General features: G+C 36.3%; 2 protein-coding genes across 2 annotated transcripts in view; one reads left to right on the top strand and one right to left on the bottom strand.

Moving 5' to 3' along the window:
• The window catches only part of Vps15 (vacuolar protein sorting 15), a 31576-nt gene extending 18297 nt beyond the window's left edge, over nucleotides 1-13279 (bottom strand). Inside the window, exons 1-7 of the mRNA XM_076129047.1 lie at nucleotides 12948-13279; nucleotides 11926-12106; nucleotides 11286-11456; nucleotides 10702-10890; nucleotides 10163-10251; nucleotides 9708-9914; nucleotides 581-1037 (exon numbers count right to left, since the gene is read on the bottom strand). Of these exons, the coding sequence (XP_075985162.1) occupies nucleotides 581-1037; nucleotides 9708-9914; nucleotides 10163-10251; nucleotides 10702-10890; nucleotides 11286-11456; nucleotides 11926-12106; nucleotides 12948-13039 (1386 nt within the window). The 5' untranslated portion in view covers nucleotides 13040-13279. The remainder of the gene's footprint in view (nucleotides 1-580; nucleotides 1038-9707; nucleotides 9915-10162; nucleotides 10252-10701; nucleotides 10891-11285; nucleotides 11457-11925; nucleotides 12107-12947) is intronic.
• Nucleotides 13280-13579: 300 nt separating this feature from the next.
• Nucleotides 13580-26323, top strand: LOC142982552 (stromal membrane-associated protein 2-like). Its single transcript, XM_076129094.1, has 5 exons — nucleotides 13580-13806; nucleotides 18988-19118; nucleotides 20703-20881; nucleotides 21215-21323; nucleotides 21598-26323. The coding sequence occupies exons 1-5, from the start codon at nucleotides 13689-13691 to the stop codon at nucleotides 22291-22293; spliced, it is 1233 nt and encodes a 410-aa protein (XP_075985209.1). The 5' UTR covers nucleotides 13580-13688; the 3' UTR covers nucleotides 22294-26323.
• Nucleotides 26324-26502: the final 179 nt, after the last annotated feature.

Below are 26502 nucleotides of genomic sequence, written 5' to 3'. Positions count from 1 at the left end.
TATTGCTTTATACTTTAACGTTATAGGTCCAGGGAAGATATTATCGTCAATGACGAAATAAACTAATGAATTGTCTCTTAGGCACAAGCTAACATCTTTTTTTTGTTATTAACTCATATTACACATAAAATGTCCCACTGCTGGACAAGGCCTTTCTGTCCAGTATCCTGTGCCATGCTCCGCCACGATGGGCGAGGCTGGTGACAGATTGGACACCACGACGTAGGTGGCATGATGATTTAACCAAAAACTTAACAATTTAAAATAATATCCTCCTGGTCGATTCGACTACAGCGGCCAGTTTAATTGAAACCAGCAAATTGTGTAGGACTTTGTTTGTAGTGTCCAACTCTCATAGCCCGGTGGGACGGTACACCGACACGATCAGTGAGAGGTCAGGCGCAGGACCGACGGCATTACGTGCTCTCCACAAGGCACGGAGGTCTACGGTCTAAACTTCCAAACTCCGGGTATTCCGACCCGGGATTCGAACCCGAGACCTCTTGCATGGCAGTCGCATACAGTTCCGACCGCGCCACAGCGACCGTTAACATAATGAAACTTTAAAACAAATACTCACAATATAAGGCAAAATTCTATCCAAAATGGTCTCCGAGCTAGAATTCTCGCACAACAGCTGCAGAATCTCCAAACTGTACAATTTCGACGTACAATGATGCAGCCCCCTAATACATGACGTCACCAGTGACGTAATTAATATCAGCCCCTCACTATCAGGCCCCATGTCTCTGTTCTCCGGCCTTTTATCATCATCCTCATCAAAATCAGTAGTATTAATATTTAAAACTTTAAACTTGTCTTTTAATTTGTCTATGTTGTCTATGTTTTGATGGTCTGTGGTCTCTTCGACTAAGTCTTGGTAATTCTTAGTGTCTGAAGGTTGGGTAAAGATTTTGATGATGTTTTTTATATCTTGGTGAATTCGTAGTATTTTTTCGTCGGGCGGTAGTATTGGCTGTGCGGAGAATATCAGCATGTACGATTGGAGGAACGAGTAGAAGTATTCCGGGAATAATCTGGGACAAAATAAATGCTTTTAGGCTTTTTTACTAAGTTTCTAATATTGTAGATTCGAATTTTATGAATGGTGTATTTTTTTTTATCCAAGACTAGCAGACCCGCGCAACTTCGCTTGCGTCACATAAGAGAGAATGGGTCAAATTTTTCCCCGTTTTTGTTACATTTTTTACTGGTACTCTGCTCCTACTGAACACTGAAAGAATTTTTCAAATCGAATCAGTAGTAACAATCAAAGAAACAAACAAACTCTTCAGCTTTATAATATTAGTATAGAATAAACGTTTGCAAACATTTTTCAATTAACTTTTAGGAGTAGTTTACACAGAAAGCGAGTACGTGTCGAGCGCTGATCGTGACCGGAGTACGGCTGGTCTAACTACTAATTTCTACTAACTGGCCGCGCTCCTATAACATAAAATTTATGTTACAGTGTAAACATTTGCAGTAACACAAAGAAAATGTTCAATTAACCTATCCTTTTATTATCATTATTTTATGCTTTCAATGTGGTCAAGGTTTTGTGTGTAGGTACTAAAATATGTATACCTGGACGGCATATTCATATTAATAAACTAATTTATAGTTAGGTACATAATGTTAGGCATATACATAGATATACATAATATCACGCTTGTTATAACTAATTGAAAATAAATTACATAGAGTGATACAAACAAAAACCCAGTTATTAATGGAAGAGTGATTAATGCGTAACATAAAGTTAATTCAATTAATATCATTAAGCAATTGACAGTTCCTACAAACACAACCAATACACTTTGCCGCAGCCGTTAAAATTCTACTAGTATTAAGTTTTATAAATAGTAATACTAGTTAAAATAAACAATATGATTCGTAATATTTTTCAAGGAAACAAAACAAGAGTAACGGTCATCTCGATAAACACAACACAAAATAATAACTTGACCAGAGACATTAAAAAAATATTACTACCTTTTTATTATACACAAAATTTTCTCTTATCCCCTAAATATATTATTAAAAATAATACTATAATACCCGTGCCTATGAAGTATCATGTAATTTTATTAACTTTATTCACAATACTTTTCAGTTTTTATGTTCATGATCTTTTATTCGGCGAAGTGTTAAAAAAGCCGGAATTTTTCGGCACTAGAATGCTCACTATGATCACTTGGGTTTTATCCATATATTACTGCATCGCCATCAGTATAATATTTTATCTGAATATCATAAACACGGACAATAACTTGTCTATTATATTAGCAATACAAACGATACACGAAACTTTGAAATTAAATAGAAATATTGTGACGAGATTTATAATTTACAACTGGATTTTTGTTTTGGGAATAATTTGTATTGATGTAATTCTCGTAGCTATTTTCTTCATTTTGTTTGATTATTTCGACTTGTCTGATATAACTGTGGGTGTTTTATTCCTGTGCGTGACTGATGTCAATGTAATATACGCTATACGTGTTATAATGTTGCTAAGAATGTATTTGATGGAGTGGACCAGGATTGTTGCCATCACCGACACAGATTATGAGCAAAAGTTCGATATGTATCAGAAGATTTTGGCCACGTATAATTCGTACAAAAAGCTATTTCAAGTTTTGGTAAGTTACTTACACGTCATGTTAAAATATATAGTTATTTTTTGTTGTTGAAAAAGTATTAGTATATGGGTTAATTCACACGGGGATGGAAAGCCGTCGAAGGCGACGGAGAAGCCCGCGGAAAGATCGCTCCAGCACCGGCCGATGCCTGCGTGCTCTCGGCACCACGACCGTTGCCTTTTGCAACCACTTTAATCTGAAAGTGCTCGCCTGCTCTACCGTCCCAATGTGGATTGCGAATACTTTCTTTATACATGTTTTATTATTTCCAGATATTCGTACACACTGGTCTAAACACATTTTGCCGTTGTTTGTGTTACATACAAAGAATGTTTAACATATCTAATCTTACCACGGGTACCTTTCATTATGTAAGTATGTTTTATATAACTTTCTGATGAAACCTAAGCTGACTCATTAATGATTTTAATATTAGTAGGAAACCCGCAAATGTCATTTTTAGCTATATCCAACTACTTCTATCAAATTCTTTAAAGTATCGTTTGTAATTCATTTATATGTATAGCGATTTTCAAAGCAAAGTAGCTGTAGCCGTCCGCTCCATAAGTCAGTCAGTAACTGACGTTCTAAACTCTTATGTTGTATACCTCCTTCATCCGCGCAACTTGCATACGGGCTTTCTACTAATGCCCGGTTTCTGAGGCACATTTAGCGGTAGTCTCTCTAGCCAAACTGTCATCTATACTAATACTAATATAATAAAGCTGAAGAGTTTGTTTGTTCGTTTGTTTGTTTGAACGCGCTAATCTCAGGAACTACGGGTCCGATTTGAAAAATTCATTGTTGGATAGTCCATTTATCGAGGAAGGCTTTAGGCTATATATCATCACGCTACGACCAATAGGAGCAGAGTACCAGTGAAAAATGTTACAAAAACGGGGAAGATGTTGACCCATTCTCTCTTATGTGACGCAAGCGAAGTTGCGCGGGTCAGCTAGTGTTTACATAAACTTAAACGCTATTGAATAGAACCGCTAAATGTACCTCAGAAACCGGGGGTAAGTGGTTGATCTCTGGAACCTAATACATTTTTATATATTTTCAGAACGACTACGCCGTAGTAGTACCGACCACGTTCAGTTGGACGATAAAAGACGCGTCGCTTGTCATACTGGTGTGTATACACTGTGAGAAGTTCTATACCGCTGTGAAAGACGCCCAGAGTTCCTGTATGGAGGCCTTGATCATGAATAGTTCTTCAGGTACCTACTGAATTATGCCTAAGTATTTAACGTCACCTACTCGTACCTACATAGTTTTTTTTTATAACCCATTACTGTCCCACTGCAAGGCAAGGGTCTCCTCCCAAACGCGGGGGAGGGGTTAGGATTGAGTCCACAACGCTGGCCAAGTGCGGATTGGGGTCTTTGCATGCCCTCAATAAACGTGTTTAACAAATTTTAGGCATGCAAGGTTTCCTCACGATGTTTTCCTTCACCGTTGGAGCATGTGATAATTATTTCTAATACACACATAACTTCGAAAAGTCATTGGTGTGTTGCCTTGGATTCGAACCTGCGGTTACTTGCCAAACAAAAGAACCACTTAGCTATCACTGCTTCATGCATACATAAAAAAAATATTTTAAGGTCGATGAGGTTCGATTTTAAGGTCTTTTGTCGCTTTATGAATGCAAATTGCCTTATGTCATCAAGGTTTGATTTTGTCAGATTGATCGGGGAAATTCGTAAAAATTACGAGTAGCTATGCACTAAGATATCAGTCAGGTTTTTTTTTGTATGTTTGTAGAAAAGCAACAGCACCTATGCAAGCGAGTGTCGCAGTTGAACGAGGAGTCGTTCAGTAAGATGAGCGCGTGCGGCTTGTTCTACGTGGACGCCGTGCTGCCGCTCACGCTCATGGGCATCATCACCAACCACATCATCGTGCTGCTGCAGTTCGCTATACTGTGACACTGCTTTTGTTCCTATTCTAAGTCCAACAAAATACGCAGATGAGAGCCGGGGCATAAATAGGGCATGAGAGGGCGGCAAAATGTAAAATTTGGAAGTCCAGTCGGCTGCTGACTTGTGTTACTAACTTACTAACTCTCGGACGACATCGTTAAATGTGTATAAGCTAAGAATTAGATAATCTATACTAATCTATACTAATATTATAAAGCTGAAGAGTTTGTTTGTTTGTTTGGACGCACTAATCTCAAGAACTACTGGTCCGATTTGAAAAATTATTTCAGTGTTAGATAGTCCATTTATCGAGGAACGCTATGGGCTATATAACATCACGCTATGACTAATAGGAGCAGAGTACCAGAAAAAATGTTACAAAAACGGGGTAAATTATGACTCATTCTTTCTTATGTGATGCAAGCGAAGTTGCGCGGGTCAGTTAGTTATTCATATACTGGACTGATTTTGTTCAGATAACCCATTCGCAATTTATTTATTGACATATTTGATAAAATATATCTTTCGTCCGTTAGCTAGCTCGATGAACATACTAGTAGGGCTGCAATGGATGTAACTATTTATTTTGTTGAATCAATTCAAATAATTGTCATTGCCATCGCCTACACCCCTCACTCTGTGCCTACCCCGGCTCTACTGTCATGTACGATTATAATATTAAATGTCTTTAAATAAGTTTGTTTTGTAATAAATTGTGGTAATTATGTATTTGAATATAAATATTAATAAATTAATTTAATTAGCTGCTATGTTTTTCATTTCATGTGTTGGGCCAATCATGATTATGCCTCAAGTAAAACACATATTATTATTAGGTCCGGGAAAAAGTCTTTTCGCATTATAGTATGTATGAACTTGTAATAAAATCTCTTTGGCTTCAAGAATCACAAATGAGTACACGGTTCATTAGGTTTCTTTCAGTGAGCTTGTGAGGTACCCAAATATCGAGCTTTTTTGTGTAGAGAAAAGATTTTATTACAAGTTCATACATACTATAATGCGAAAAGACTTTTTCCCCGACCTAATATATGCGTACGTCATATACCCCATTGATAGTATTAATAGTTACGTTTGAAATTGAAATTATATAGGTACTTTAGATACATAATGATACACAAAAATAAACTAATGATTAATAAACAACATAAGATTCTAATCTAACACTACATCAAGACAATTAAATTATTATACCTAATAAAGAATATTTCTTCTATAATATTCTTTCATTTGGCCTTCGAAACCTTCACTCGTTACAATAAAACAATATGGCTCGTAAAAAAGTTCAAGAAAAAAAATCAAGTGTAACAATCATCTCTATAAACTCAACTCAGAAGAATCATATAAACAAAGATATTAAAAATATATTACTACCATTTTATTATACACAAAATATTCTGTTATCCCCTAAATATATAATAAAAAATAATACTATAACCGCCATACCTATGAAATATTACGTAATTCTATCGTCAATATTAACGATTCTTTTCGCTTTTTACGTTCGTGGACTTGCAATCGGTGTAGTATTACAAAAACCGGAATTTTACGGTACTACAATGCTAACAATGATCACTTGGATTATATCATTATATTATCTAGTGGCAATCAGTTTAATATTTTATCTAAATATAATAAACAATGAAAATAACGTTGCAATTATATTAGCAATACAAACGTTACACGAAAAAATAAATTTGAAAACAAATATGGTGATGAGATTTATAATTTACAATTGGATTTTTGTTCTGGGTATAATTTGTATTGATTTAATTCTTATAGCTTTTTTCTACGTATTGTACGATTATTTCGACCTCGCAGATGTAATAGTGACTATATTATATTTATGCGTCACTGATGTCAATGTAATATACGCTATACGAGTTATAATGTTGCTAAGGATGTATTTGTTAGAATGGTCCAAGATTGTAGCCGTTAGCAAAGCAGATTATGAGTTAAAATTAGAGATATATCAGAGAATTTTAACTACTTATAATTTGTATAAAAAGATTTTCCAGCTTTTGGTAAGTTTAGCAATGCTTTCGTATCAAATTTTACGTTATAAATGCTTAATCAGAAATCAGTTTTCTAAATTTTTGTGTAGAACTTGAGGCCACTCTTAAAGCCTGTTACGATTACTACTTAATAGGTAGCTCTTTTAAAAGTAGCAAAATTAATGCTCAGCTACATAAATTAATTAATTAGTTACTTGAATAGGTTAACGAAAAATTATTAAACTTGTACTCGTAAAAGGAATAGAAACCCAGGCTCGTTTTTTGCACAGGCTACGTTAGTATTTTCGTATTTATAATTATTACAGACTGAACTGACCGAACTGAACAGATTCCATCGAAAATACGGTATCATGATGTCACTTAACTATATTTCTATACTAAAATGTGTTTATGACGTCACTACACTATATTTCTGTACTAAAATGTTTTTATGACATTTCATAAAGAGTAGCCGATTTGACTGTTGCCACTCGCCATGTATTCAATTAAACGTAGCATATACAATATAATATTATTATATATTTACAAGCTGACCCGGCAAACGTTGCTTAGCCATATAAAAAAAAATTGTGGCACTTAGGGGTATGAAAAATAGATGTTGGCCGATTCTCAGACCTAGTCAATATGCTCACAAAATTTCATGAGAATCGGTCAAGCCGTTTCGGAGGAGTATGGCAACGAAAAGTGTGACGCGAGAATTTTATATACTTATTAGATTACTATTTCCAGATATTCGTACATACTGGTCTAAACACATTTTGCCGTTGTTTGTTATATATACAAAGACTATTTGCTATATCTAATCTTACTACGGGCAACTTTCAATATGTAAGTATTTTTATCATATTAATCCTACTAATATTATAAATGCGAAAGTTTGTGAGAATGTATGTATGTATGGATGTTTGTTACTCTTTCACGCAAATACTACTTAACTGATTACGATGTTTGGTATATAGGTAGCTTAAGACCCAGAATAACACATAGGCTACTTTTTATCCCGGAGTTCCCGGGGGATCGGGATTTACACGGGTGGGGTTTCCACGCGGACAATGCGAAGTCGCGAGCGGCCTCTAGTATTAATATAAATGGCACTTAGATTTTTTATTGTACCAAATTATAAGAATTTTGGAAGCCCAGGACGGGGCAGCCTATCCGGCCCCTGGTAGGTCCGCTACTGGCTTCGCTATAATCTACTCTATCCACCGGGTTCTGAGTTCTTTTAGCGGTAGTTTATCTATTCAATAGCGTTTATTTATAATAGTTTAAACGCTATTGAATATATAAACTACCGCTAAATGTACCTCAGAAACCGGGGGTTATTCACTTAATATTTTCAGAACGACTACGCCGTAGTAGTGCCGACCACGTTCAGTTGGACGATAAAAGACGCGTCGCTCGTCATTCTGGTGTGTATACACTGCGAGAAGTTCTATACCGCTGTGAAAGACGCTGAGAATACCTGCATGGAGGTGTTGATCAGAAATATATCTTCAGGTATGATTCAAATGTGTTTTTACAGCTCAAACCAGGCGAAGGTAAACAAAATTCGTTATTTAGAGTATCAGTCGCTTATGTAGTTGACGGTAGTCTGTCCGATACAGATACTTTATTTTGGTAATAATCTAAACAAATATAAAATAATCTTAATAAATGGTGCACACCAAAGCTCTCTTCTAATTTTTGGGACTATAACACCCTTAGACCGTCTGCACATTGTCCTCCTAGATGCGTTAACATGCAGTGGACAAGTTTGTTCAAACATTATAAATGGTATCGACGTCAACCGAGCATTCGAGTGCCCGTGCTTGAGCCATAAGCTGCGACAGTCCTAGCTAGCTTCTTGTGGCCGTGTTTGGTCGTTCTTATCGTCAGCACTTTCGGCCGCAGAAGCGGGCTAGCTTCAGCGAGGCTCGCATTCGGCTAAGTCGCCACTAATCCACTAGGGACGGCCATAATGGCTTCGTCGAGAAGCTTATCTGAGTCACTATTAGTCGCGTTTTATGACCGCTCCTATGAGCGGTAGTTCTAACAGCCAGTATTTTCTTAGAGACTGTCTATTTTAATTATTTTGTGCTTGTGTGTTTGCAGAAAAAGAGCAGCACCTATGCAAGCGGGTGAGCCAGTTGAACGAGGAGTCGTTCAGCAAGATGAGCGCGTGCGGCCTGTTCTACGTGGACGCCGTGCTGCCGCTCACGCTCATGGGCATCATCACCAACCACATCATCGTACTGCTGCAGTTCGCTATACTGTGACGACTATCACACTGTTTTGCTCTAATAAATGTCTTGGAAAAATACTATCTGCTTTCACTAAGATTACTAGTATACCTATATTCTTTTAATCCCTCTGGGTAAGCTTAGCTGCACATATGTGCAATTAATTTAGACCCGCATCTTTTTTTAACGCAAAATTTAATATGTAAAATGAAAATAAAAAAGTGTATACGACTACGTGCACATTACGTATACAAGCGTACACGTAGTATACGTGCATGCTCTATTTTAGCTTAAGGTTCTATGGTTTTAACAAGCTTCACATTTCACACTCGACTTAACGCGACAAATGCAACCTACGCCTAAAAGTCAAGCACTCCATGGCAAATTGCGCAATTTAATTTTCGTATCCTACTATACAGGACGCAGACGGTCGACCGAATATAATAATAATTATAATAAACATGAAACTTTCTTATTATAATAATATAAACATATACCAGTACTAGCTGACCCACGCAACTTCGCTTGCGTCACATAAGAGAGAATGCAGGGTCATCATTTTCCCCGGTTTTGTAACATTTTTCGTTGCTACTCCGCTCCTAATGGCCGTAGCGTGATGTTATATAGCCTATAACCTTCCTCGATAAATGGGCTATCTCACACTGAAAGAATTTTTCAAATCGGACCAGTAGATCCTGAGATTAGCGCGTTCAAACAAACAAACAAACAAACAAACAATCAAACAAACTCTTCAGCTTTATAATATTAGTATAGATTTAATATTGTTTATACTAAACTGCAGGTAGTAAAGACTTTAAAACCTTTAAATTGACACGAAAAAGAAGAAGAATAAGTATACGAGAAGAACAAGAAGCTACTCACTTGCCCCTAGCTTCATCGAGGTACAGTTCAGCGCTGCGCCTGTCTCTCGGGCTCCTCTCGGTCATGGAGTGCAGCAGTGCCCTGAGTTGTGGCTCGTCGGTACTGAGCGTCATGGTCGAGGGCCGGTCTTCTCCGTTGCGGTACGCGAGTAGACCGGGCAGGTCCAGCGCGGGGGTGCCGTCGTTCCATAGTTCTAGGAGCGCACAGCTAAGGAAAAGACAAGTAATTAACAATTATTTAATAGGTATTGTTTAAGAGACTTTGCTATTTTTAGTAGGTACTGTTTAAGTATATGAAATATCAAAAGCTATGTAAAGTTTGAGGTATAAGTCTAATAAGTGAAGCATGCTTCGATTTGTGGGTCAAATATAAAATCCCTCAGAAATTTCTCAGATGCCTGTTCGAAAAGCCACAATTTTCATTGTAATTTTTTTTATTGATTTAATTACTCTTACCCAGCTGAAAATATATCCATGCTGGGCACCAGTTCGCCCACTTTACATGGTGACTCACTCAGCAATAAACCACCGGACCTATCGTCGCCCTGTAACAAATAATAACTAAATGTTAATCGATCTGTCCAGAAATTCTTAGTACTTGTCCCTAGTACGAAAATAGTTTTAGATCCCACTCCACCTCAGTACCTATGGAGTACCAGGCACCTAGAGTCGTTGGTACCAACCTCTAACTAGTTATATTCAAGTACCCACCGGGTACTGACACTACAGTACGCTTCTCACACACTTCTCCACCTTTCTCCATGAATATATTTCTTTCATTTTTTATAACCCATTACTGTCCCACTGCTAGGCAAGCGTCTCCTCCCATACAAGGGGGAGGGGTTAGGCCTTGAGGCCATGCTGGCCAAGTGTAGGTCGGGGACTTTTATACCATGAATACGTATTTTTACTTATTCTAAAGATGCCCTATGGTAATATACATCTAAAAAACAAATTAAAATTCGGTAGGTAGAAGAAAAGAGTGCAATGCTTACCGCAGGTCTATTATGCGGATCGGGTGCTCTCACGAACCGTTCAGGCGCGACGTAGCACAGCCGTCGTCGCGACGTGTCGAAGAAGTAGCTGAAGTCGGCCGGGTTGTCGTCCGGGAGGAACGTGGGCTTGAACGACGCGATGTCTGTCAGTAGCACCCAGAGCCAGGAGGTTACCATTATGTTCTCTAGCTGGAAACAAACATTTTCATTGAACCATATTAAATTTTGGAAAGCCATCATCAGCCTAACCTCTCTTCCTACTATGTCGGAGTCGGCTTCCAGTCTCAACAGATGTAGCAATTTTACCTGGCTTATCAGACATATTTTTACTGCTTGTCAGATTTTTAAGTCTCTAATCACTGGCAAATACTGTTCAAAATCAGAGTAGAGGTAGGAGAGTTCAATAAAGTACAGTAGTGATTAGACAGACAGACAGAGTTATTGAATACTAGTTACTGTTATTCTAAGTAGCAGAAGGTCTCTTTCTGAGCTCACAAAAGCAAAAGAGGAACACTAAAAAAGGAATAGAATACTTTTAACTACATTTTAGTCATCCTTACAGTACATTGGCTTTAAATACTGACCTTAATATCTCCATGGCAGATGCCAAGCTTGTGCATCCGATGTAAAGCATACAGCACTTGGAAGGTGATCCATTTCTTCTCCAGCACTGTGAGGAACGGTCTGGTGGACATGCGGTCATACACACTGCATTTACAGTACTCTCGCATTAATAGACCTGCCTTATCTGTAAGCTGGAACAAAAACATTAATATGAGAGTGACATGATGTATTTGTGAGTCTGTAATTTTCTTACATGGATGAGACAAACACAAGATTATAAAAATGTTGTACTGAGGGTGAGGACTATACTCAACAGTGGGTAGAAGTAAGTTGAATAGACAGATATAATGTTTTTATATTTATTGTTCCTCTTTGAGGCATCAGGGAAAAGTAATATAACACCATTTGAATGGTAAGCTTAAAGTCAGTTATTAACCTGTGGTCTACGGACTGCTGGGAGCACACAAGTATGTTTCGCGTATGGGGTTGGCACTGATCAGTGCTTCAGCATACTAGAGGTTAATTAGAATGGTTGTTCAAGACTTTTTATACATGTATATTATTAAATAGCATGTCTAACACCTCTGAAGATAATTTTTTTATTTATTACTTAAAAACATGAGAAGATATAGATAAATAAATAGAAAAACAAATACTTACAATAACTCTCTGAAAAGGCAAACAATTAAATGCAGATGCCAGTTGTTCTTTGATCTTTAGTATTCTTTCCTTGTGTTCAGCTAGTGGTAGTGATGGATCATGGACTGCAAACACTTTGACAACTACTAGCCCTTCTCTGGATCTGGCACGGGCTACCTTTAAGAACCGTGTTGAGCCGAGGCTGGAACAGAGATAAAGATACAGTTAGCAAGTTATATTACAACTAGCTGACCCGCGCAACTTCGCTTGCGTCACATTAGAGAGAATTTTCCCCGTTTTTGTAACATTTTTCGTTGCTACTCCGCTCCTAATGACCGTAGCGTGATGTTATATAGCCTATAGCCTTCCTCGATAAATGGGCTATCTAACACTGAAAGAATTTTTCAAATCGGACCAGTAGTTCCTGAGATTAGCGCGTTCAAACAAACAAACAAACAAACAAACAATCAAACAAACAAACAAACAAACTCTTCAGCTTTATTATATTAGTATAGATTATACAATATTGCATAGGTGTGATTATTTTCTGGCAAAGTTATGAGAAGTGCATGAAAAAAATTAAACTATATAAATTATCCCTCAGATGTTTTCATAATAGTTAAGATAAGTATCACTGTATGTGTGCAATGTCTTAATATTATCATCTTCAAGTTGAGTAATAAAAAAGACAAATAAAACCAAAATATCATAATTTTTAAAGCAATTGGAATGATTTATGTTTGCTACCTTTATGTTGGCAATGTCTTATTATTTCTACAAGTGTTTTTAAAACAAATCATACAGAAAAGTGACTGTAATTCACTGTGAAAGGTCATAATGTATAGAGAAAGGAAATGATTCATTAGTAAAGCATTTACTATGTTCCTAATTTAGGATTGTAAAAACAAAAATAAATAATATGACGCATTGTGATTATAAAGCACTTTCATTATTTTTTCTAAATACGTTATACTACGTGGACAAAGCAATATCAGTACGACTAATCATTACTTAAGCCCTACCATAAAGGTTGACGTTCTCACCTCTGATCAAACGATAAGTCAACATGATCGCTCAAATAATGTTCCACGGGATATATCTGCGACGGAGCAACACCCACCAGCTGATTGCCCATTGTGTTATGCAAAAATTAAACAGAAATTGCGTTCAACGCCTCTATCATCTATTCTAAAACTAGTTTAAGTTTAACCAGTTACTTTAAAAGCACTGCAGTTGTAATACACGCACACATAACGTCTGTGTGTTTATTCAAATGAATAATTTCGCTTGTTATAATTAAAATAAATACTCAATAAGTCTCGTATTTATTCAAAACAATGCAAAATTCGCAATTTTGACAATTTGCTGGCTGATATTTCTGTCAGTCGAAAGTAAACTTGTCATTGGTGACATGACATAAGCGTTTCATTTCACGTAATCAAGATTAAAAGCAATGAAAATACACAAATCTGTTACAGTTAAACGTTTTAAAATATACAAGAACGTCGGAAATCGATACGTAAAAATTAAGACACATAAAGAGAATCAAGAGATTGGTATAATTTGGAATAAAATTTAAATTTTACCGAAAAAGCGCCCTACAATTACGATTTTTCTGCTATTTCATCAGGTTTTTTATCTTTCGTCATCATAGAGAAAATTGACAACACAACTCATCAAAACTGCTGTCATTTTAGGTCTATGGTTTCTCTTTCCTTCAACAAACAAGCATTCCACCCATTTTCATTGAATTTGATATCGTTTGCGACTAATATTTCAGAGAGATGTCTTCTAAAAGTGAAAAAGATCGAGCTAAACAGATTCAGGACAGATGCCAGAACATATTGATGCAGATGTTAAAGGATGAAGACAATAAATATTGTGTTGACTGCGATGCTAAAGGTACGCGGATTTTTTCTTTCTTTTGAATTATCCAGTAGTCTCTTTTTCTTTTGAAATTAAGTAGGGATACGTCACGAACGGATTGCACTAGTATAATGTATTGCGTTATACAGATTCTCGAAAGTATTTAGGGTCCTTGAACTCAATTTTTAAACATCTAAATTATTTTAATGAGTCATAATTATCTGGAAATAACTGTTTTAGTATCATATCGTAATTCATAGGTCAGTTATCCTGTACTGCTAGTTTAGTTGGTGAACTATGATGCACTCTGCTCACCCTGTAAACAAGTTCATGGTTGAATGATTTGTTGCAGTGTTACAACAATAGTATCGTATTTCGTGCGAATGTTTCTTGCACGCAATGATTCGTTTATAACCGTTCATGCATTCCTTCTATTATACTTATAGTCTAAGAATGTGATTCCTGAACAATATGTGAAGTAGCTGGCAGAATTCCTATCAAATACCTACCATAAACTACCTAAATAACTTGATTGTGTTTGAAAAATTAACAACACAGTTTTATAAATATTTAAAGGTTAATGTTTTTAGTTCCTATTTGAGAACAATTAAGTTAAACAGTAGTCTCTCAATTAACAAATCTCAAAGTCTAAGTTTAGGAATCATTATTCCTCTTTTGGTACACAAATTCTGGTTACTGATATTGGCCATAGATCATAAATCATTTTTCTATCATGTAATATTCAATACTAATATTTGGAACAGTGACCAGTGAATTTCATAACACTCACCTCCTACTAATAATTCTGGAATGTAATACATTCACTTCTAGACTGGCAGTGCTAATAAAAAAAAAAAATACTGCATAATATAAGCTTTAGAACCATCTCTTCAGGAAAAGTATCATCAAGGTAAATAAAACTATTTACATAGTTTTGCAGTGATTAATTATAATTTTTATACACTGAAAAATACATAAAAAAACTGGTCATACAAAATATTGGTCATAAATCTTGTCCTGTATGACAAGATGTATGGATGTGAATGAGGCAAAGTAAGTTTGTAACGATCATACCAAGTGTCGTTCTTTGGTCTTTGCCTACCCCTTTGGGAAAAAGGAGTGATAAAATGTCAATTTACATGCCAAGATGTTTGGCGGCAGACCAAATATATATATTTCTTTCAATCTATATTAATGATATTTTGTATAAATGTGTCAATTATTGCGTTAGCAGAATACTTATTACCTATTACGGTAATCACAATATCATAGACCAGGTCAATATCATATTCATGGAACAAATATATTGATTTGTGATCTATAAATCTACTACACAGTCTTATATTGCTATTGAATTGCATAATTCTACGGGTATTGAAAGCATAGGCACTGTATGTATTATTGTTTTACAAGCTTATCACACCATTGTTTTGTGTTCAAAGACCTAACAATGCCTTTTAATGCACCTTATTTCTAGTTACCTACTATTAGAGATAAACCTAGGTAGAGCTATTGCTGCTATAGTTTGTCTTGGTTCATTTAAAGAGACTATTTTTCACTCCTCCATGCAATGACATGACTATCTCCATGCAAAATGTTCTCTCACTTTCCACCAATAAAATTAAAATGAACATTTTCTTTTTTTTTTAAACGCAATGCCTGGTCTTTGAGTTTCTCCATACTCAATCTCATCAATATCAGCCCACAGGCTTGCCTATCAGCAATAATCATGTTTTCAGTTCTTCAAACTAAATTTAAATACGCACATTATGGAATGCTAAGTGGACATTTAAATTGTTGCTCCTAATTTCATAACAATAGTTGTCGTAATATTGCCGACAAAACTATGCCATCGAAAATTGACTGTCAGCAAAATAAGCCTCAACCACTTTCTAAAACACAAATATTTCGTGATGAAATAGAGTGAAACACTATAAGTGGTTTTCACTATCAGTTAAACAATCAAATTATTACTATCTTTATTTGTTTTAAAACTGAGATAACTGAACATCAACTTTTGATGTAGTCTATTATTATCATGTCAACTGTCTTATACCATTGCCATGCCATAGAGCCATAGTTGCACAACTTCTAATTAAGTATTACATCTAATGGAATTTTTACAGCTGATTTTATACATTTTCTGTTATTTGTCTAACACTCTTTCATAAGTTGTGAATCTGAATCTTTTAAAAATATGTTCTTCTATTTAAATATTTATTTAATACTTGAAAAAAATATGACCAATCTCTATGCTTCAGTTGAATTGGTTGCTTTACATACATACTTAAAGTCACACTTTTGTCTATCAATCCGCCCTTTAGGGTAGGCAGAGACCAGAGAACACCACTTGGTATGACACTTACAATATTTTCTAGCTTCATTTACATCGAAGATAAGTAGTCTGCTTTACTCTGACATTAACACATTTAAACCTTTTACAAATCAAATAAATTGCAACAAAAAACATAATTTATAAATATTTATGTACCAATAATAAATAGATAACAGAAAAATGATAACTATTTGATTTAATCTTAAACCAGGAAATAACACATTGTTTCTATATTAATTGTAAGCCATCAGATTACAAGTAATCAATACACTAAAACATTTAACGTCATACAAACATATTGTAAACCATTAATAGAATTGACATCTTTATCACTTATATAGATATGTTATCTAAAAACGTGGAAGTAACACTCACTTGCATAAATTAGTGACCAGTTTGTAGTTCTTTACTATTTGCTAGCTGAATGCTACGATAAATATTGGTCAGTTTATTTTTTTAAAGACAACTCCCGCACTAAGATTTGTCTTCTGTCTGTCTTGTGCCGCGGGGACTTTTAATTAACAATTTATAATCCCAGTTTAGATGACTAGAAGGTCACTTTTACCTACCGATTGCGTTACATAGCACTAACATGAACATACATTTTATCCTGAACTAGCTAACCACCGCAACTTCGCTTGCGTCACATAAGAGAGAATGGGTCATGTTTTTCCCCGTACTACTCTGCTCCTGTTGGTCGTGGCGTAATGTTATATAGCCTATAGCCTTTCTCGCTAAATGGGCTATCTAACGCTGAAATAATTTTTCAAATCGGACCCGTAGTTCCTGAGATAAGCGCGTTCAAACAAACAAACTCTTCAGTTTTATAATATTAGTATAGACTAGCTGACCCGCGCAACTTCGCTTGCGTCACATTAGAGAGAATTTTCCCCGTTTTTGTAACATTTTTTGCTGGTACTGTGCCCCTATCGGTCGTAGCGTGATGCTATATAGCCCATAGCCTTCCTCAATAAATAGGCTATCCAACAGTAAAATATTTTTTCAAGTCGCACCACTAGTTTCTGATATTAGCGCGTTTAAAGAAAAAAAAACTCTTCAGCTTTATAATATTAGTATAGATTTCTTGACGTTTTGGCGCAGGTTACACTGGCCTTCACATAATTACCTGTTGTATTATTAACAGCAGGCTCAGCCTTCATCATTTAACTCCTAATATTGTTTAAAAGGAAACACTTAACTGGTATTATCCTGTTTAGTCAACATTCTATTATGAGTATAAATAATATGAATAGCAGTACATTTACATTCCTATGACAAATTTTTGTACGCACTCATTATTATCGCCTTGGGACCTTTTTAATGGTGCGTGGTCGTTGTATTTATTTATTAAGTAAACAAACGGCTGTGGAGTTCTGGAGGTCTCCATCTAACATTTTATATTAAACAAAGTTTATATAAAATGTTAGATGGAGACCGAGATATCAAGGTACCTAGGTAAGGTTAACCTAGGTTTTGCTGACAGTTTTATGCATGTAGGAATATCCCGGGATTGGGAGTATGTATTCTTGGTTTTATTCCAGGTTATACTGAGTTTGTGAAGCTTTATAGAAATTGCTCAGTAGTTTGTGTGAAAGGGTAACATAACAGCTTCAATCATCAGAATTACTAACTCCTTCCCACAGTTCCGTCCGCGTGGACTATAGTTATATGGAATTTATAGTTATACGTAAGAATACTGGGATAAAAGTTATCATTTGTTCTTTCTCGGGTATCAAATTGTCTTTGTACAAATATTGATCGAAATCGGTTTAGTGGTTTATTTAGGCATAAAGACACACAGATAGGCTTTCGTATTTATAATATTAAATATTAGTGGGGATGTAACATAGAGATCCTATCTAGGTATTAGGAGCTAATATAAAAAAAAAAATATTTGTCTGCTATTTCCGGAATGCACTACAATGTGTTAAATATCATAATTTATAGCAAGTTCAAGGGAACCGCCGCGAGTTTATTGATTGACACTGAATAAATGATTGCTGTGCAATTATTATGACCTTGAGTTTATTGACACTGGCTCCACACATACATGTGGTATAAGTACCACATTATATTATTATTATAGGAATGGAGGATAATATATTTGAGAAATGTAGATACATTTGTACAGGTGTAAAGTAACAAAAGATAGCCGAATAAATAATTAGTGTTTAGTTTTTTATCTTATAACACGTCAGAAGACGCTTCTTTTCAACTGTTATGTGTTCGAATTTCGTATGGTTTATATATTTGTATAAAATAAATAGTTAACTGAGAAGTATTTATAAATCGAAATACAAACTGTACAAACGTCCTATGTACTACCTATCTAATATAAAAAATTCTCGCGTCAAAGTTTTCGTTGCCATACTGTTCCGAAACGGCTTGACCGATTCTCATGAAATTTTGTGAGCATATTATTTCATACACCTAAGTGACACAAATTTTTTTATATGGCAAAGCAACGTTTGCCGGGTCAGCTAGTATTAAAATAAAGTCATCTAGTTGATTAATGGACGAGTCTTTGTACAAGTAGGTATCTGTTACTATTATCGTAGGGCCAACTCTATTTGAACGGCTGATCAACTCCAAGATAATTTTTTTAAGACAACTCTACGAATTGCTCTTGTGTCGCGGGAACTTTTACAAACATACAAACAACGGACACAAAGTACAACGAGACCCGAAACAATTATTTGTGGATCGCACAAATAATTGTCCCGTGTGGGAATCGAACCCACAACCTCCCGACGCGATGGTAGCGGCGTGGTGACCTAAACCATTGCGCCACGGAGGCAGTCTAAAGTTTCTAACATAGAAATTATACTTCTCTCTTAAAGTTGCAGCAGTGTTTCAATGTTTTTCTGTTTGTATTGTGTCAGGTCCTCGCTGGGCGTCATGGAACCTGGGCATATTCCTGTGCATCAGGTGCGCCGGCATTCACCGCAACCTCGGCGTGCACATCTCCAAGGTGAAGAGCGTCAACCTCGACTCATGGACCCCTGAACAAGTGGTGAGTACCACCTTATAATATATTCGACTGTAAGAAACGGTGTGGAGTAATGTGTTTGTGGAGGAACGAGGTGATCATGTTCCTCCAACACAAAGGGAGGATCCTCCGACCAGGCGAGGTGATCGTGCCTGGTGGGCCTAGGCTGCCCGACTGTTGTAGTCGGGAACTTGTATATATAGTCAGTTGCCGTGCAAACTTCGATAGCGCGATCTAGGACTTGTGACGTCAGTCACACTGCGCGTGGTGGTTGGTTGCGCACTGGTCCTAGTAGATGTCGCTGTATGTAGCGAGCCGCTACATCACTCCCCCTCAGACCGTAGGTCGATCTTCTCTTTATGTCAGTCAGTCTCTCCAGTGCCATGCATTGATGAGTTCCAGTGAGTCGGAACTCGAATTCCGCTAGTCCCAGTGAGTCGGAACTGTATGCCGCTAGTCCCAGTGAGTCGGAACTGTATGCCGCAAGTCCCAGTGAGTCGGAACTGTATGCCGCTAACTCCAGGGAGTCGGAGAGGTGCGGTGTGCGGTGTGCGGTGAAGTGTCCCCAGTGAGTCGGGGCGAGGTGCTTGTTGTCTGCGGTGAGTCGAGACGAAGCGTTGCGGTGCCCTGGGTGCGTCAGAGTAGCGTGACGATGATGCCCAGGTTGGATGCCGATGAGGCCGTAGGGTATGCCAGTCATGTGCGTGAGCGACATGTTCGTGGAGTGCCCTGGTGTGGCCGAAGATGCTGGCTGGAGTTGTACGACTGCTGCTGTAGGAGTGAGGAGTGATGAGGGTGCGAAGGTTTGCTGCTGCTGGTCTGCTCCTCGTGAAGGCTGCTTCCAATCACGTCGGGGTCACCACTGTGGAGGAACGAGGTGATCATGTTCCTCCAACACAAAGGGAGGATCCTCCGACCAGGCGAGGTGATCGTGCCTGGTGGGCCTAGGCTGCCCGTTTGTTGTAGTCGGGAACTTGTATATATAGTCAGTTGCCGTGCAAACTTCGATAGCGCGATCTAGGACTTGTGACGTCAGTCACACTGCGCGTGGTGGTTGGTTGCGCGCTGGTCCTAGTAGATGTCGCTGTATGTAGCGAGCCGCTACATGTTATCTTACCTATCTTAGTAAAAAGTTGGCTCATAAAGCAATTCTGAGATAAATTGGAATTTCTCAATAGCAATTTGTCCGACCCGGAAATCCAAACCAAACTAGTTATTAGAGTTAGCATACACTTCAGGCTACAGAGGTAGGAATTATTGAAAATATTGTCTTGAAAATGGTGTAACCAAAAGAAGAAACATCACTTAGCAGAGTCTCTTTCGTTCATAGTATAATTTCATGTGGTAATTACATTTTAATCTTTCTCTTTAATTACCTTTATTTTCAAGTCTATGAGTGTCTTTAAAATAGAGGCGTGAGGAAACGATGGGGTTACTGTGGCTTGCTAACGGCACCGCTAATACCTTGCTATTAGTTTTTAAAATAATAAGTAAAAGCAATAGCACTTTATTCGACCGGAAATTGAAGCCACCTAATCAACAGTCGCAATACACAAAGAGGCAGTTTTGACAAGAATGTTCAATAACATATATCTCTTTGTATTCCAGGTATCTCTCCAGCAGATGGGCAACTCCCGCGCCCGGGCGGTCTACGAGGCGAACTTACCCGACTCGTTCCGGCGGCCGCAGAACGACTCCTCGCTGGAGGCCTTCATCAGAGCCAAGTATGAACAGAAGAAGTACATCGCCAAGGAGTGGGTGCCGCCTCCTACGCCTAAAGTTAACTGGTAAATTTACCTTTTGTCCTTTTTTATCCTGTGAGGAATGGTGTAAGGAAAAGAGATGACAATATTGTCTGAAAATAAGTTAGTCTATTGATCATATTGCGCTGTGTAATGGGACTAATTTATAGTCTAAGGCCAGTGTGCTTTTTTTTCTATCCATTTGGGGTTTTTTTTTAATCATATGTCATTAGTAAAAAAGTATTATTTTGGCCCTTTGGACATTAGATTATTGATTTTAGCCTTATTTTTTTTATTTGTTTCATTTCTCGAAGCATTCAACTTGCTTGATCAAACATTAATAGAGATATGTGAAATATGTGTGCTATGTGTTTCCAGGGACAAAGAGATCGATGAAGAAATAGAGAGACAGAAAAGGAAAAAGAAATCCACTACTTCTGGTCTAGGACCCCTGCCTGCACCCACCACCAGTGATAAGAAATATAACGTAAGTATTGACTTACCTGTCTATCCACTTCCAATTCTAGCAGAGTTTTAAAATCCTCTAAAACACACTCGTATTCTTGTTCTGTCAACAGACAACCTAATCTATACTAATATTATAAAGCTGAAGAGTTTGTTTGTTTGCTTGAACGCGCTAATCTCAGGAATCTCTCTTATGTGACGCAAGCGAAGTTGCGCGAGTCAGCTAGTATATCATAACGTGATGATCTTGGTCTTTAATACCCCAGTCACTAATAAGATGTTTATATACATTTCAGAAATCGGACGTAATCCCCAGCTTGCCTAAACCGAAATCTTCAGTTAGTCCTAAACTGGGCCGGTCCACACCTCCCACCACCACTCAGCCGGAAGCCAGCAAGCCGTCCAACGGCTCGGCGGACCTCCTCGGCCTCGATACGACCAAACCGGACCCAAAACCAGCCAACGACGACATATTCTCAAGCTTTTTCTCAGCACCACAGGAAAAACCACAAGATATCAAACCCGAGGAACCGAAATCAGATCTCAAAGCGGAAGAGGAGAACTTCTTCAAACAAGCCGCGCCGACGGAGAAGGAGAAATCAAAATTAACTAAAGACAGTATATTAGCATTGTACAGTCAAACTCCTTCGACCAATTTAGTGAATCAATTCAATCCGGTGCAGCCGGTGCAGCCTGTGCCGCCGTCGTATCAACCGTTCGGCAACGTGTATCAGCAACAGAGCTTTAACAGCATGCCCGCTCAGAATGGGATGCAGCCATTTAGTCAGTTTCAGCAAATGAATCAGTTTCAACAGCCGTTTGGTCAGGTGCAACAACCGATGCCGAGTCAGCCGTTCCCGAGTACTCAGTTCTTCTCCCAGCCTCAACAACCGTTGTCACAGCAGTTCAATAGTCTGAACTTAGGGCAGAGTTTCCCTAACGCGTTCTCGCAACCGAATGCGAACGTCGCCAGCAACACGACATGGCAGTAAATATCAGTGTCATATGTTGTATTAGACTTTTTTTATTTAATGGTGTGAGCTTGTTTGGTTATGTAGTGAAATATTTGATATTGTGGTAAAAGTTTTTTTTGTCTCTCTCGCAGTTTCTGTGTTCTGTGAAAATCAATACCAATTTAACACTGAATTATTAGAATTAACCGAAATAGCTACATGTTATACAAATACTGCCATAAACAACTTATAATTTGTATAAATCAAATATAAATATTACTTATTTATTTTAACTTCGATTACATTCACAATACGTGTACTATTTCGTGTTAGACATGCAAACACAAAATTGAACAAAACACTCTATACAAAGAAATACCAACCTTATCGTTCCATTCATAAGGTAACATTTTGCATTTATACTATTCTATCTATCCACATAAAACGCGCCATTTTACTTTGAATATCCGAATATAGCAACACACCACTGACCATAACACGAAAAATAAATACAAGATGCGTAATCAAGGCAGAGAAACGTTGTCTTCGTCAACCGCCTTGTATACTTGCTTCTTATTCCGCGGCTTGTTGCTAAATTCAGACGAACAAAATTAAATGGCTTTTCAGTAATTATCAGGTCTTCTTAAAGAATATTTCTCTACGTGCTGGACAAGTGGCACACTAGCGCGAATGATTTAACATGTAGATAAGCAGTTAGCTCGGGCATGGGGCTCGTCGGCTTGTTACAACAGTTTGTTCCTATATAGTAATGCTCACGTAACATCGCGCTTTGTGAGGCCGTACACGCATAGACGGAGCGATGAGCGGAGCGTCGAGCGGAGCGGGTAAGACAGTATTACCGATTTGAGTTATGAAATTGAGGTGAATTTGTTTTGCCTTGTTGATTCATTAGAAGTAATGGATGCCATACAATTTTAAGTATTTTATTGATAAATTAAATGAAAAACTATTTTCAGTAACATTTCTATAAAATTTAAAAACCACTTAACTGACTATGGGTTCTAGACAGTGGATGAAAATGAACTGCAAATTCACATTGGTGACAAAAAGCGCGAATTCGTAAAATATTTGACATTTAACTTACACATTAATAATTACTTCTCTCAGAATCAAATTCGGTAGTACTTGCCTACAATGCCTAGAAAGCTAACCGCATACGTTCATATTGCTCTAAGTTCGTATGTACGGCCTTGAAACTTCTTAACCAGTGGAAAGAATGCACTGGGCAAGTACTTAGTAGGTTTATAGATAGCAATATTATGTATTTTTGTTTATATATGCTATCTTAAAAGAGTTAAGTAACGGGTGGTTGCTTTAATTTTTCGTTTCGTATTTTTCCATTGGTTTCGAAGATATAAAACTACGCACATTTCAGTGCTCCTATTGATATACGTCGACTAAGGTTTTTCGCTGTTTGAAACAGTTATAAATAATACTGACCACAAAACTATATAATTCCCTATGCTATATATTAAAATGCATATCTTAAAGTTTCCAAATTAATGTTTTAATGGTCTGTCTTACTACTAGATATCGCGTAAGCAGTGATAGTTATACAGTGTTTTGTCTTTTTCACTCACACATAGATTCAAACTTCATCGAAGGTGACTGAACATAGATAAACTAATCCTTGCTTACGCAATATTTATTAGTAAAGGCAGTAGTTATTACCTATCGCAATAGATAACAAATTTATGCGAAGTATCAGTGTAATAAAACGTTATGGATTTGTTAAACAAAACAGTGGCAGCGTCATTGTTTTCTAGATAAAAATAATTCCCATATTTTCGTCACATTGTCGATTTATATCAATAGCAACTTCTGAATTTGTTATTGTTTTAAGTCCGTTTCAGGTATTGTACTTCAAGCATTATACAAAGGTCCACCAGTTTACTAAATAAATGTATTAACAGTATAATTAGATATTATTGTAATTAACAATTTATTTAGCTTTGAATTATAATACCTGGATGAACTTAACACAATTTTAATATCAAAATAAATCTTAGGATTCGACCCGTGCAATTATTTCAAAAGGAATGATATTTTTCTTTTTTTGTTTCAATAAATATATTTATTTATATTGTGTATTCAAAAGTTTTACACATTGATTAATAATTTAGCACTTTGTAACAATTATTAATATTTATGCACAGATTATAAATTGTGTTTGTCTAACTGATCTTAATTCGCGGTAATTGTAAGTAGATATTTTTATTTTTTTAAACAGGCGTTCCGAATTATTTCTATTTACTGAATCTGTATTAAAAGCAAGGGTTTCTAAAATTATATTTATTTCTTGAATATTATATTTTTGATGTTTTAAAATACGTAAATGTGGAAATCATTATTGTCGTGTAGCTCGGAACGTTTGTAATTTGAAAATTGGTGCGTGTTCGTCTTGTATTTTTTTTATTTATAGACGTTAAATGTTGAATAAATCTGATAAAAAAACATTTTCTCTAAATTGTAAAGTTTCTATATTATAACTATTTACAACTTAGAAACGATTTCCATCTCATGCTTTTTAGGAAAATTTTGGTGTTGCAGAAGTTCAAGTATTAGAGTCATTTTTTAATGTTTTAGTGAGAATAAAAATCAATTCTATCGGCGTATCGTAAATTATTTTGCACTTAGACTTGTTTTGGTCGTAAAAGACTGATTTATCATCGTTCTTTTAGGACAGGGTCATATCGTTATGTAAATCATCAGTAATAATTTGTCAATTTATGAAAAGTAAAATAAAATTTAGAAGAAAGCTTTGACCCTAACGTTTATTACGAGAGTTGGAACTATATCTTTATTTTTCACTACATTCCAATGTCAATTTACGCGCAAACAGTGCGTTGACTAATCGAAAAAGGAGACGAGGTTCCTACTTTCGTAATTTTCTATTTTCATGAACATGAGTTGTATACGTCATGTATACGCGATCAAAGAATGATTGAACAAAAATGGCGCGGGTTGAGGCTTGAATACACTAGCAAGTTTTATTCCCTGTTTTTTCACTTTAAGAAACAACGATGTATAATTTAGTATTTTCTTAATATTAAGTCGCCTGTATTGCAGAGTTTAGAACAACTTATCGCTAGCAGACTTGTTTAATATATTTTACGACTAATAAACCTTATTATCTAACTGACATGTTATAAAACAACAAATGTCGCAATGTAAGGTCACAAAACTAAAAAAACATTTGATAAGCTTATTTATATTTATAAAAACTTGCTAGTGTATTGCTTTATAAGTCAGTTTATACACCGTATGAAGGATCGTGACAATATTCTTGTGGAAACAAGACACAGTAGTTAGTTCCGTCTTAGTTTTGTCAAGTAGTGTAGCGCTTATATCCTCATACTGATGTATAAGCTGTCTTTAAACCATAACCATAGAACTTTTAACGGTAAACGTACACCAAATGATATATTTTTGTCGTATATGCTATTGTCGCCTTTGGTATAAGGTAGCAGGATATAAAACTGCATTATACGGTGTATTCAAATGTTGATATCGTGAGCGTATGTGCGTTTAATTGGAGCTCCTACTTATGTTTTAATTTTAGTCTTAAGGACGCTTTTGGAAGTATAGATACGGATGCTACTTATGAATTACAATGTCATAGAATTTCTTGTTTTGTTACTTCAAAGTTATAGCTTCGAATTTTTCATATTCTGTGTTAATTTATGTTATTCGTCTCCCAGGATTATCTGTTTGGTACTTGCGCCAAAAATACTATTATTTATATTCTTATATATCTGCCCACTTCCAATTGGACCCACTTCCCAATGTTATAACGTGTATAAGACTAAAATTATAACGTAAGTAGGAGTTTATTAGAATGCCCGTAATAGTACTGGTAGTGATATTTCTTTGATCGTCATTCATAATTCACTTTTGGTGTATTTAGTTGAAATATTATAAAATGTGATTCTGTATTAAGTGAGTAATATGTAATATAGTTAAAAGCGGGCCATTAGTCATATTGGCTGAATGTAGCCCCGATTGAGCCTGTATTTCGTTTACATAAATAAATATAATGCCAATAAAACTTATTATTTTATTTATTACTCCTAAACTTGTCCTTGAGATAATAGGTACTTTTGGAAAATGTTATACCACATTACTACAGAGAATGGTATATGACCTTTACATGACTTAACAGAAATATTTTAAATGGTGAAATCCTAGATCGAATGCATTTAATTCTTTAAATGAATAAGATAAGAA

Source organism: Anticarsia gemmatalis, chromosome 22, assembly GCF_050436995.1.
Source record: "Anticarsia gemmatalis isolate Benzon Research Colony breed Stoneville strain chromosome 22, ilAntGemm2 primary, whole genome shotgun sequence".
Lineage (NCBI taxonomy): Eukaryota > Metazoa > Arthropoda > Insecta > Lepidoptera > Erebidae > Anticarsia > Anticarsia gemmatalis.
This window is presented reverse-complemented; position numbering and strand designations above follow the sequence as displayed.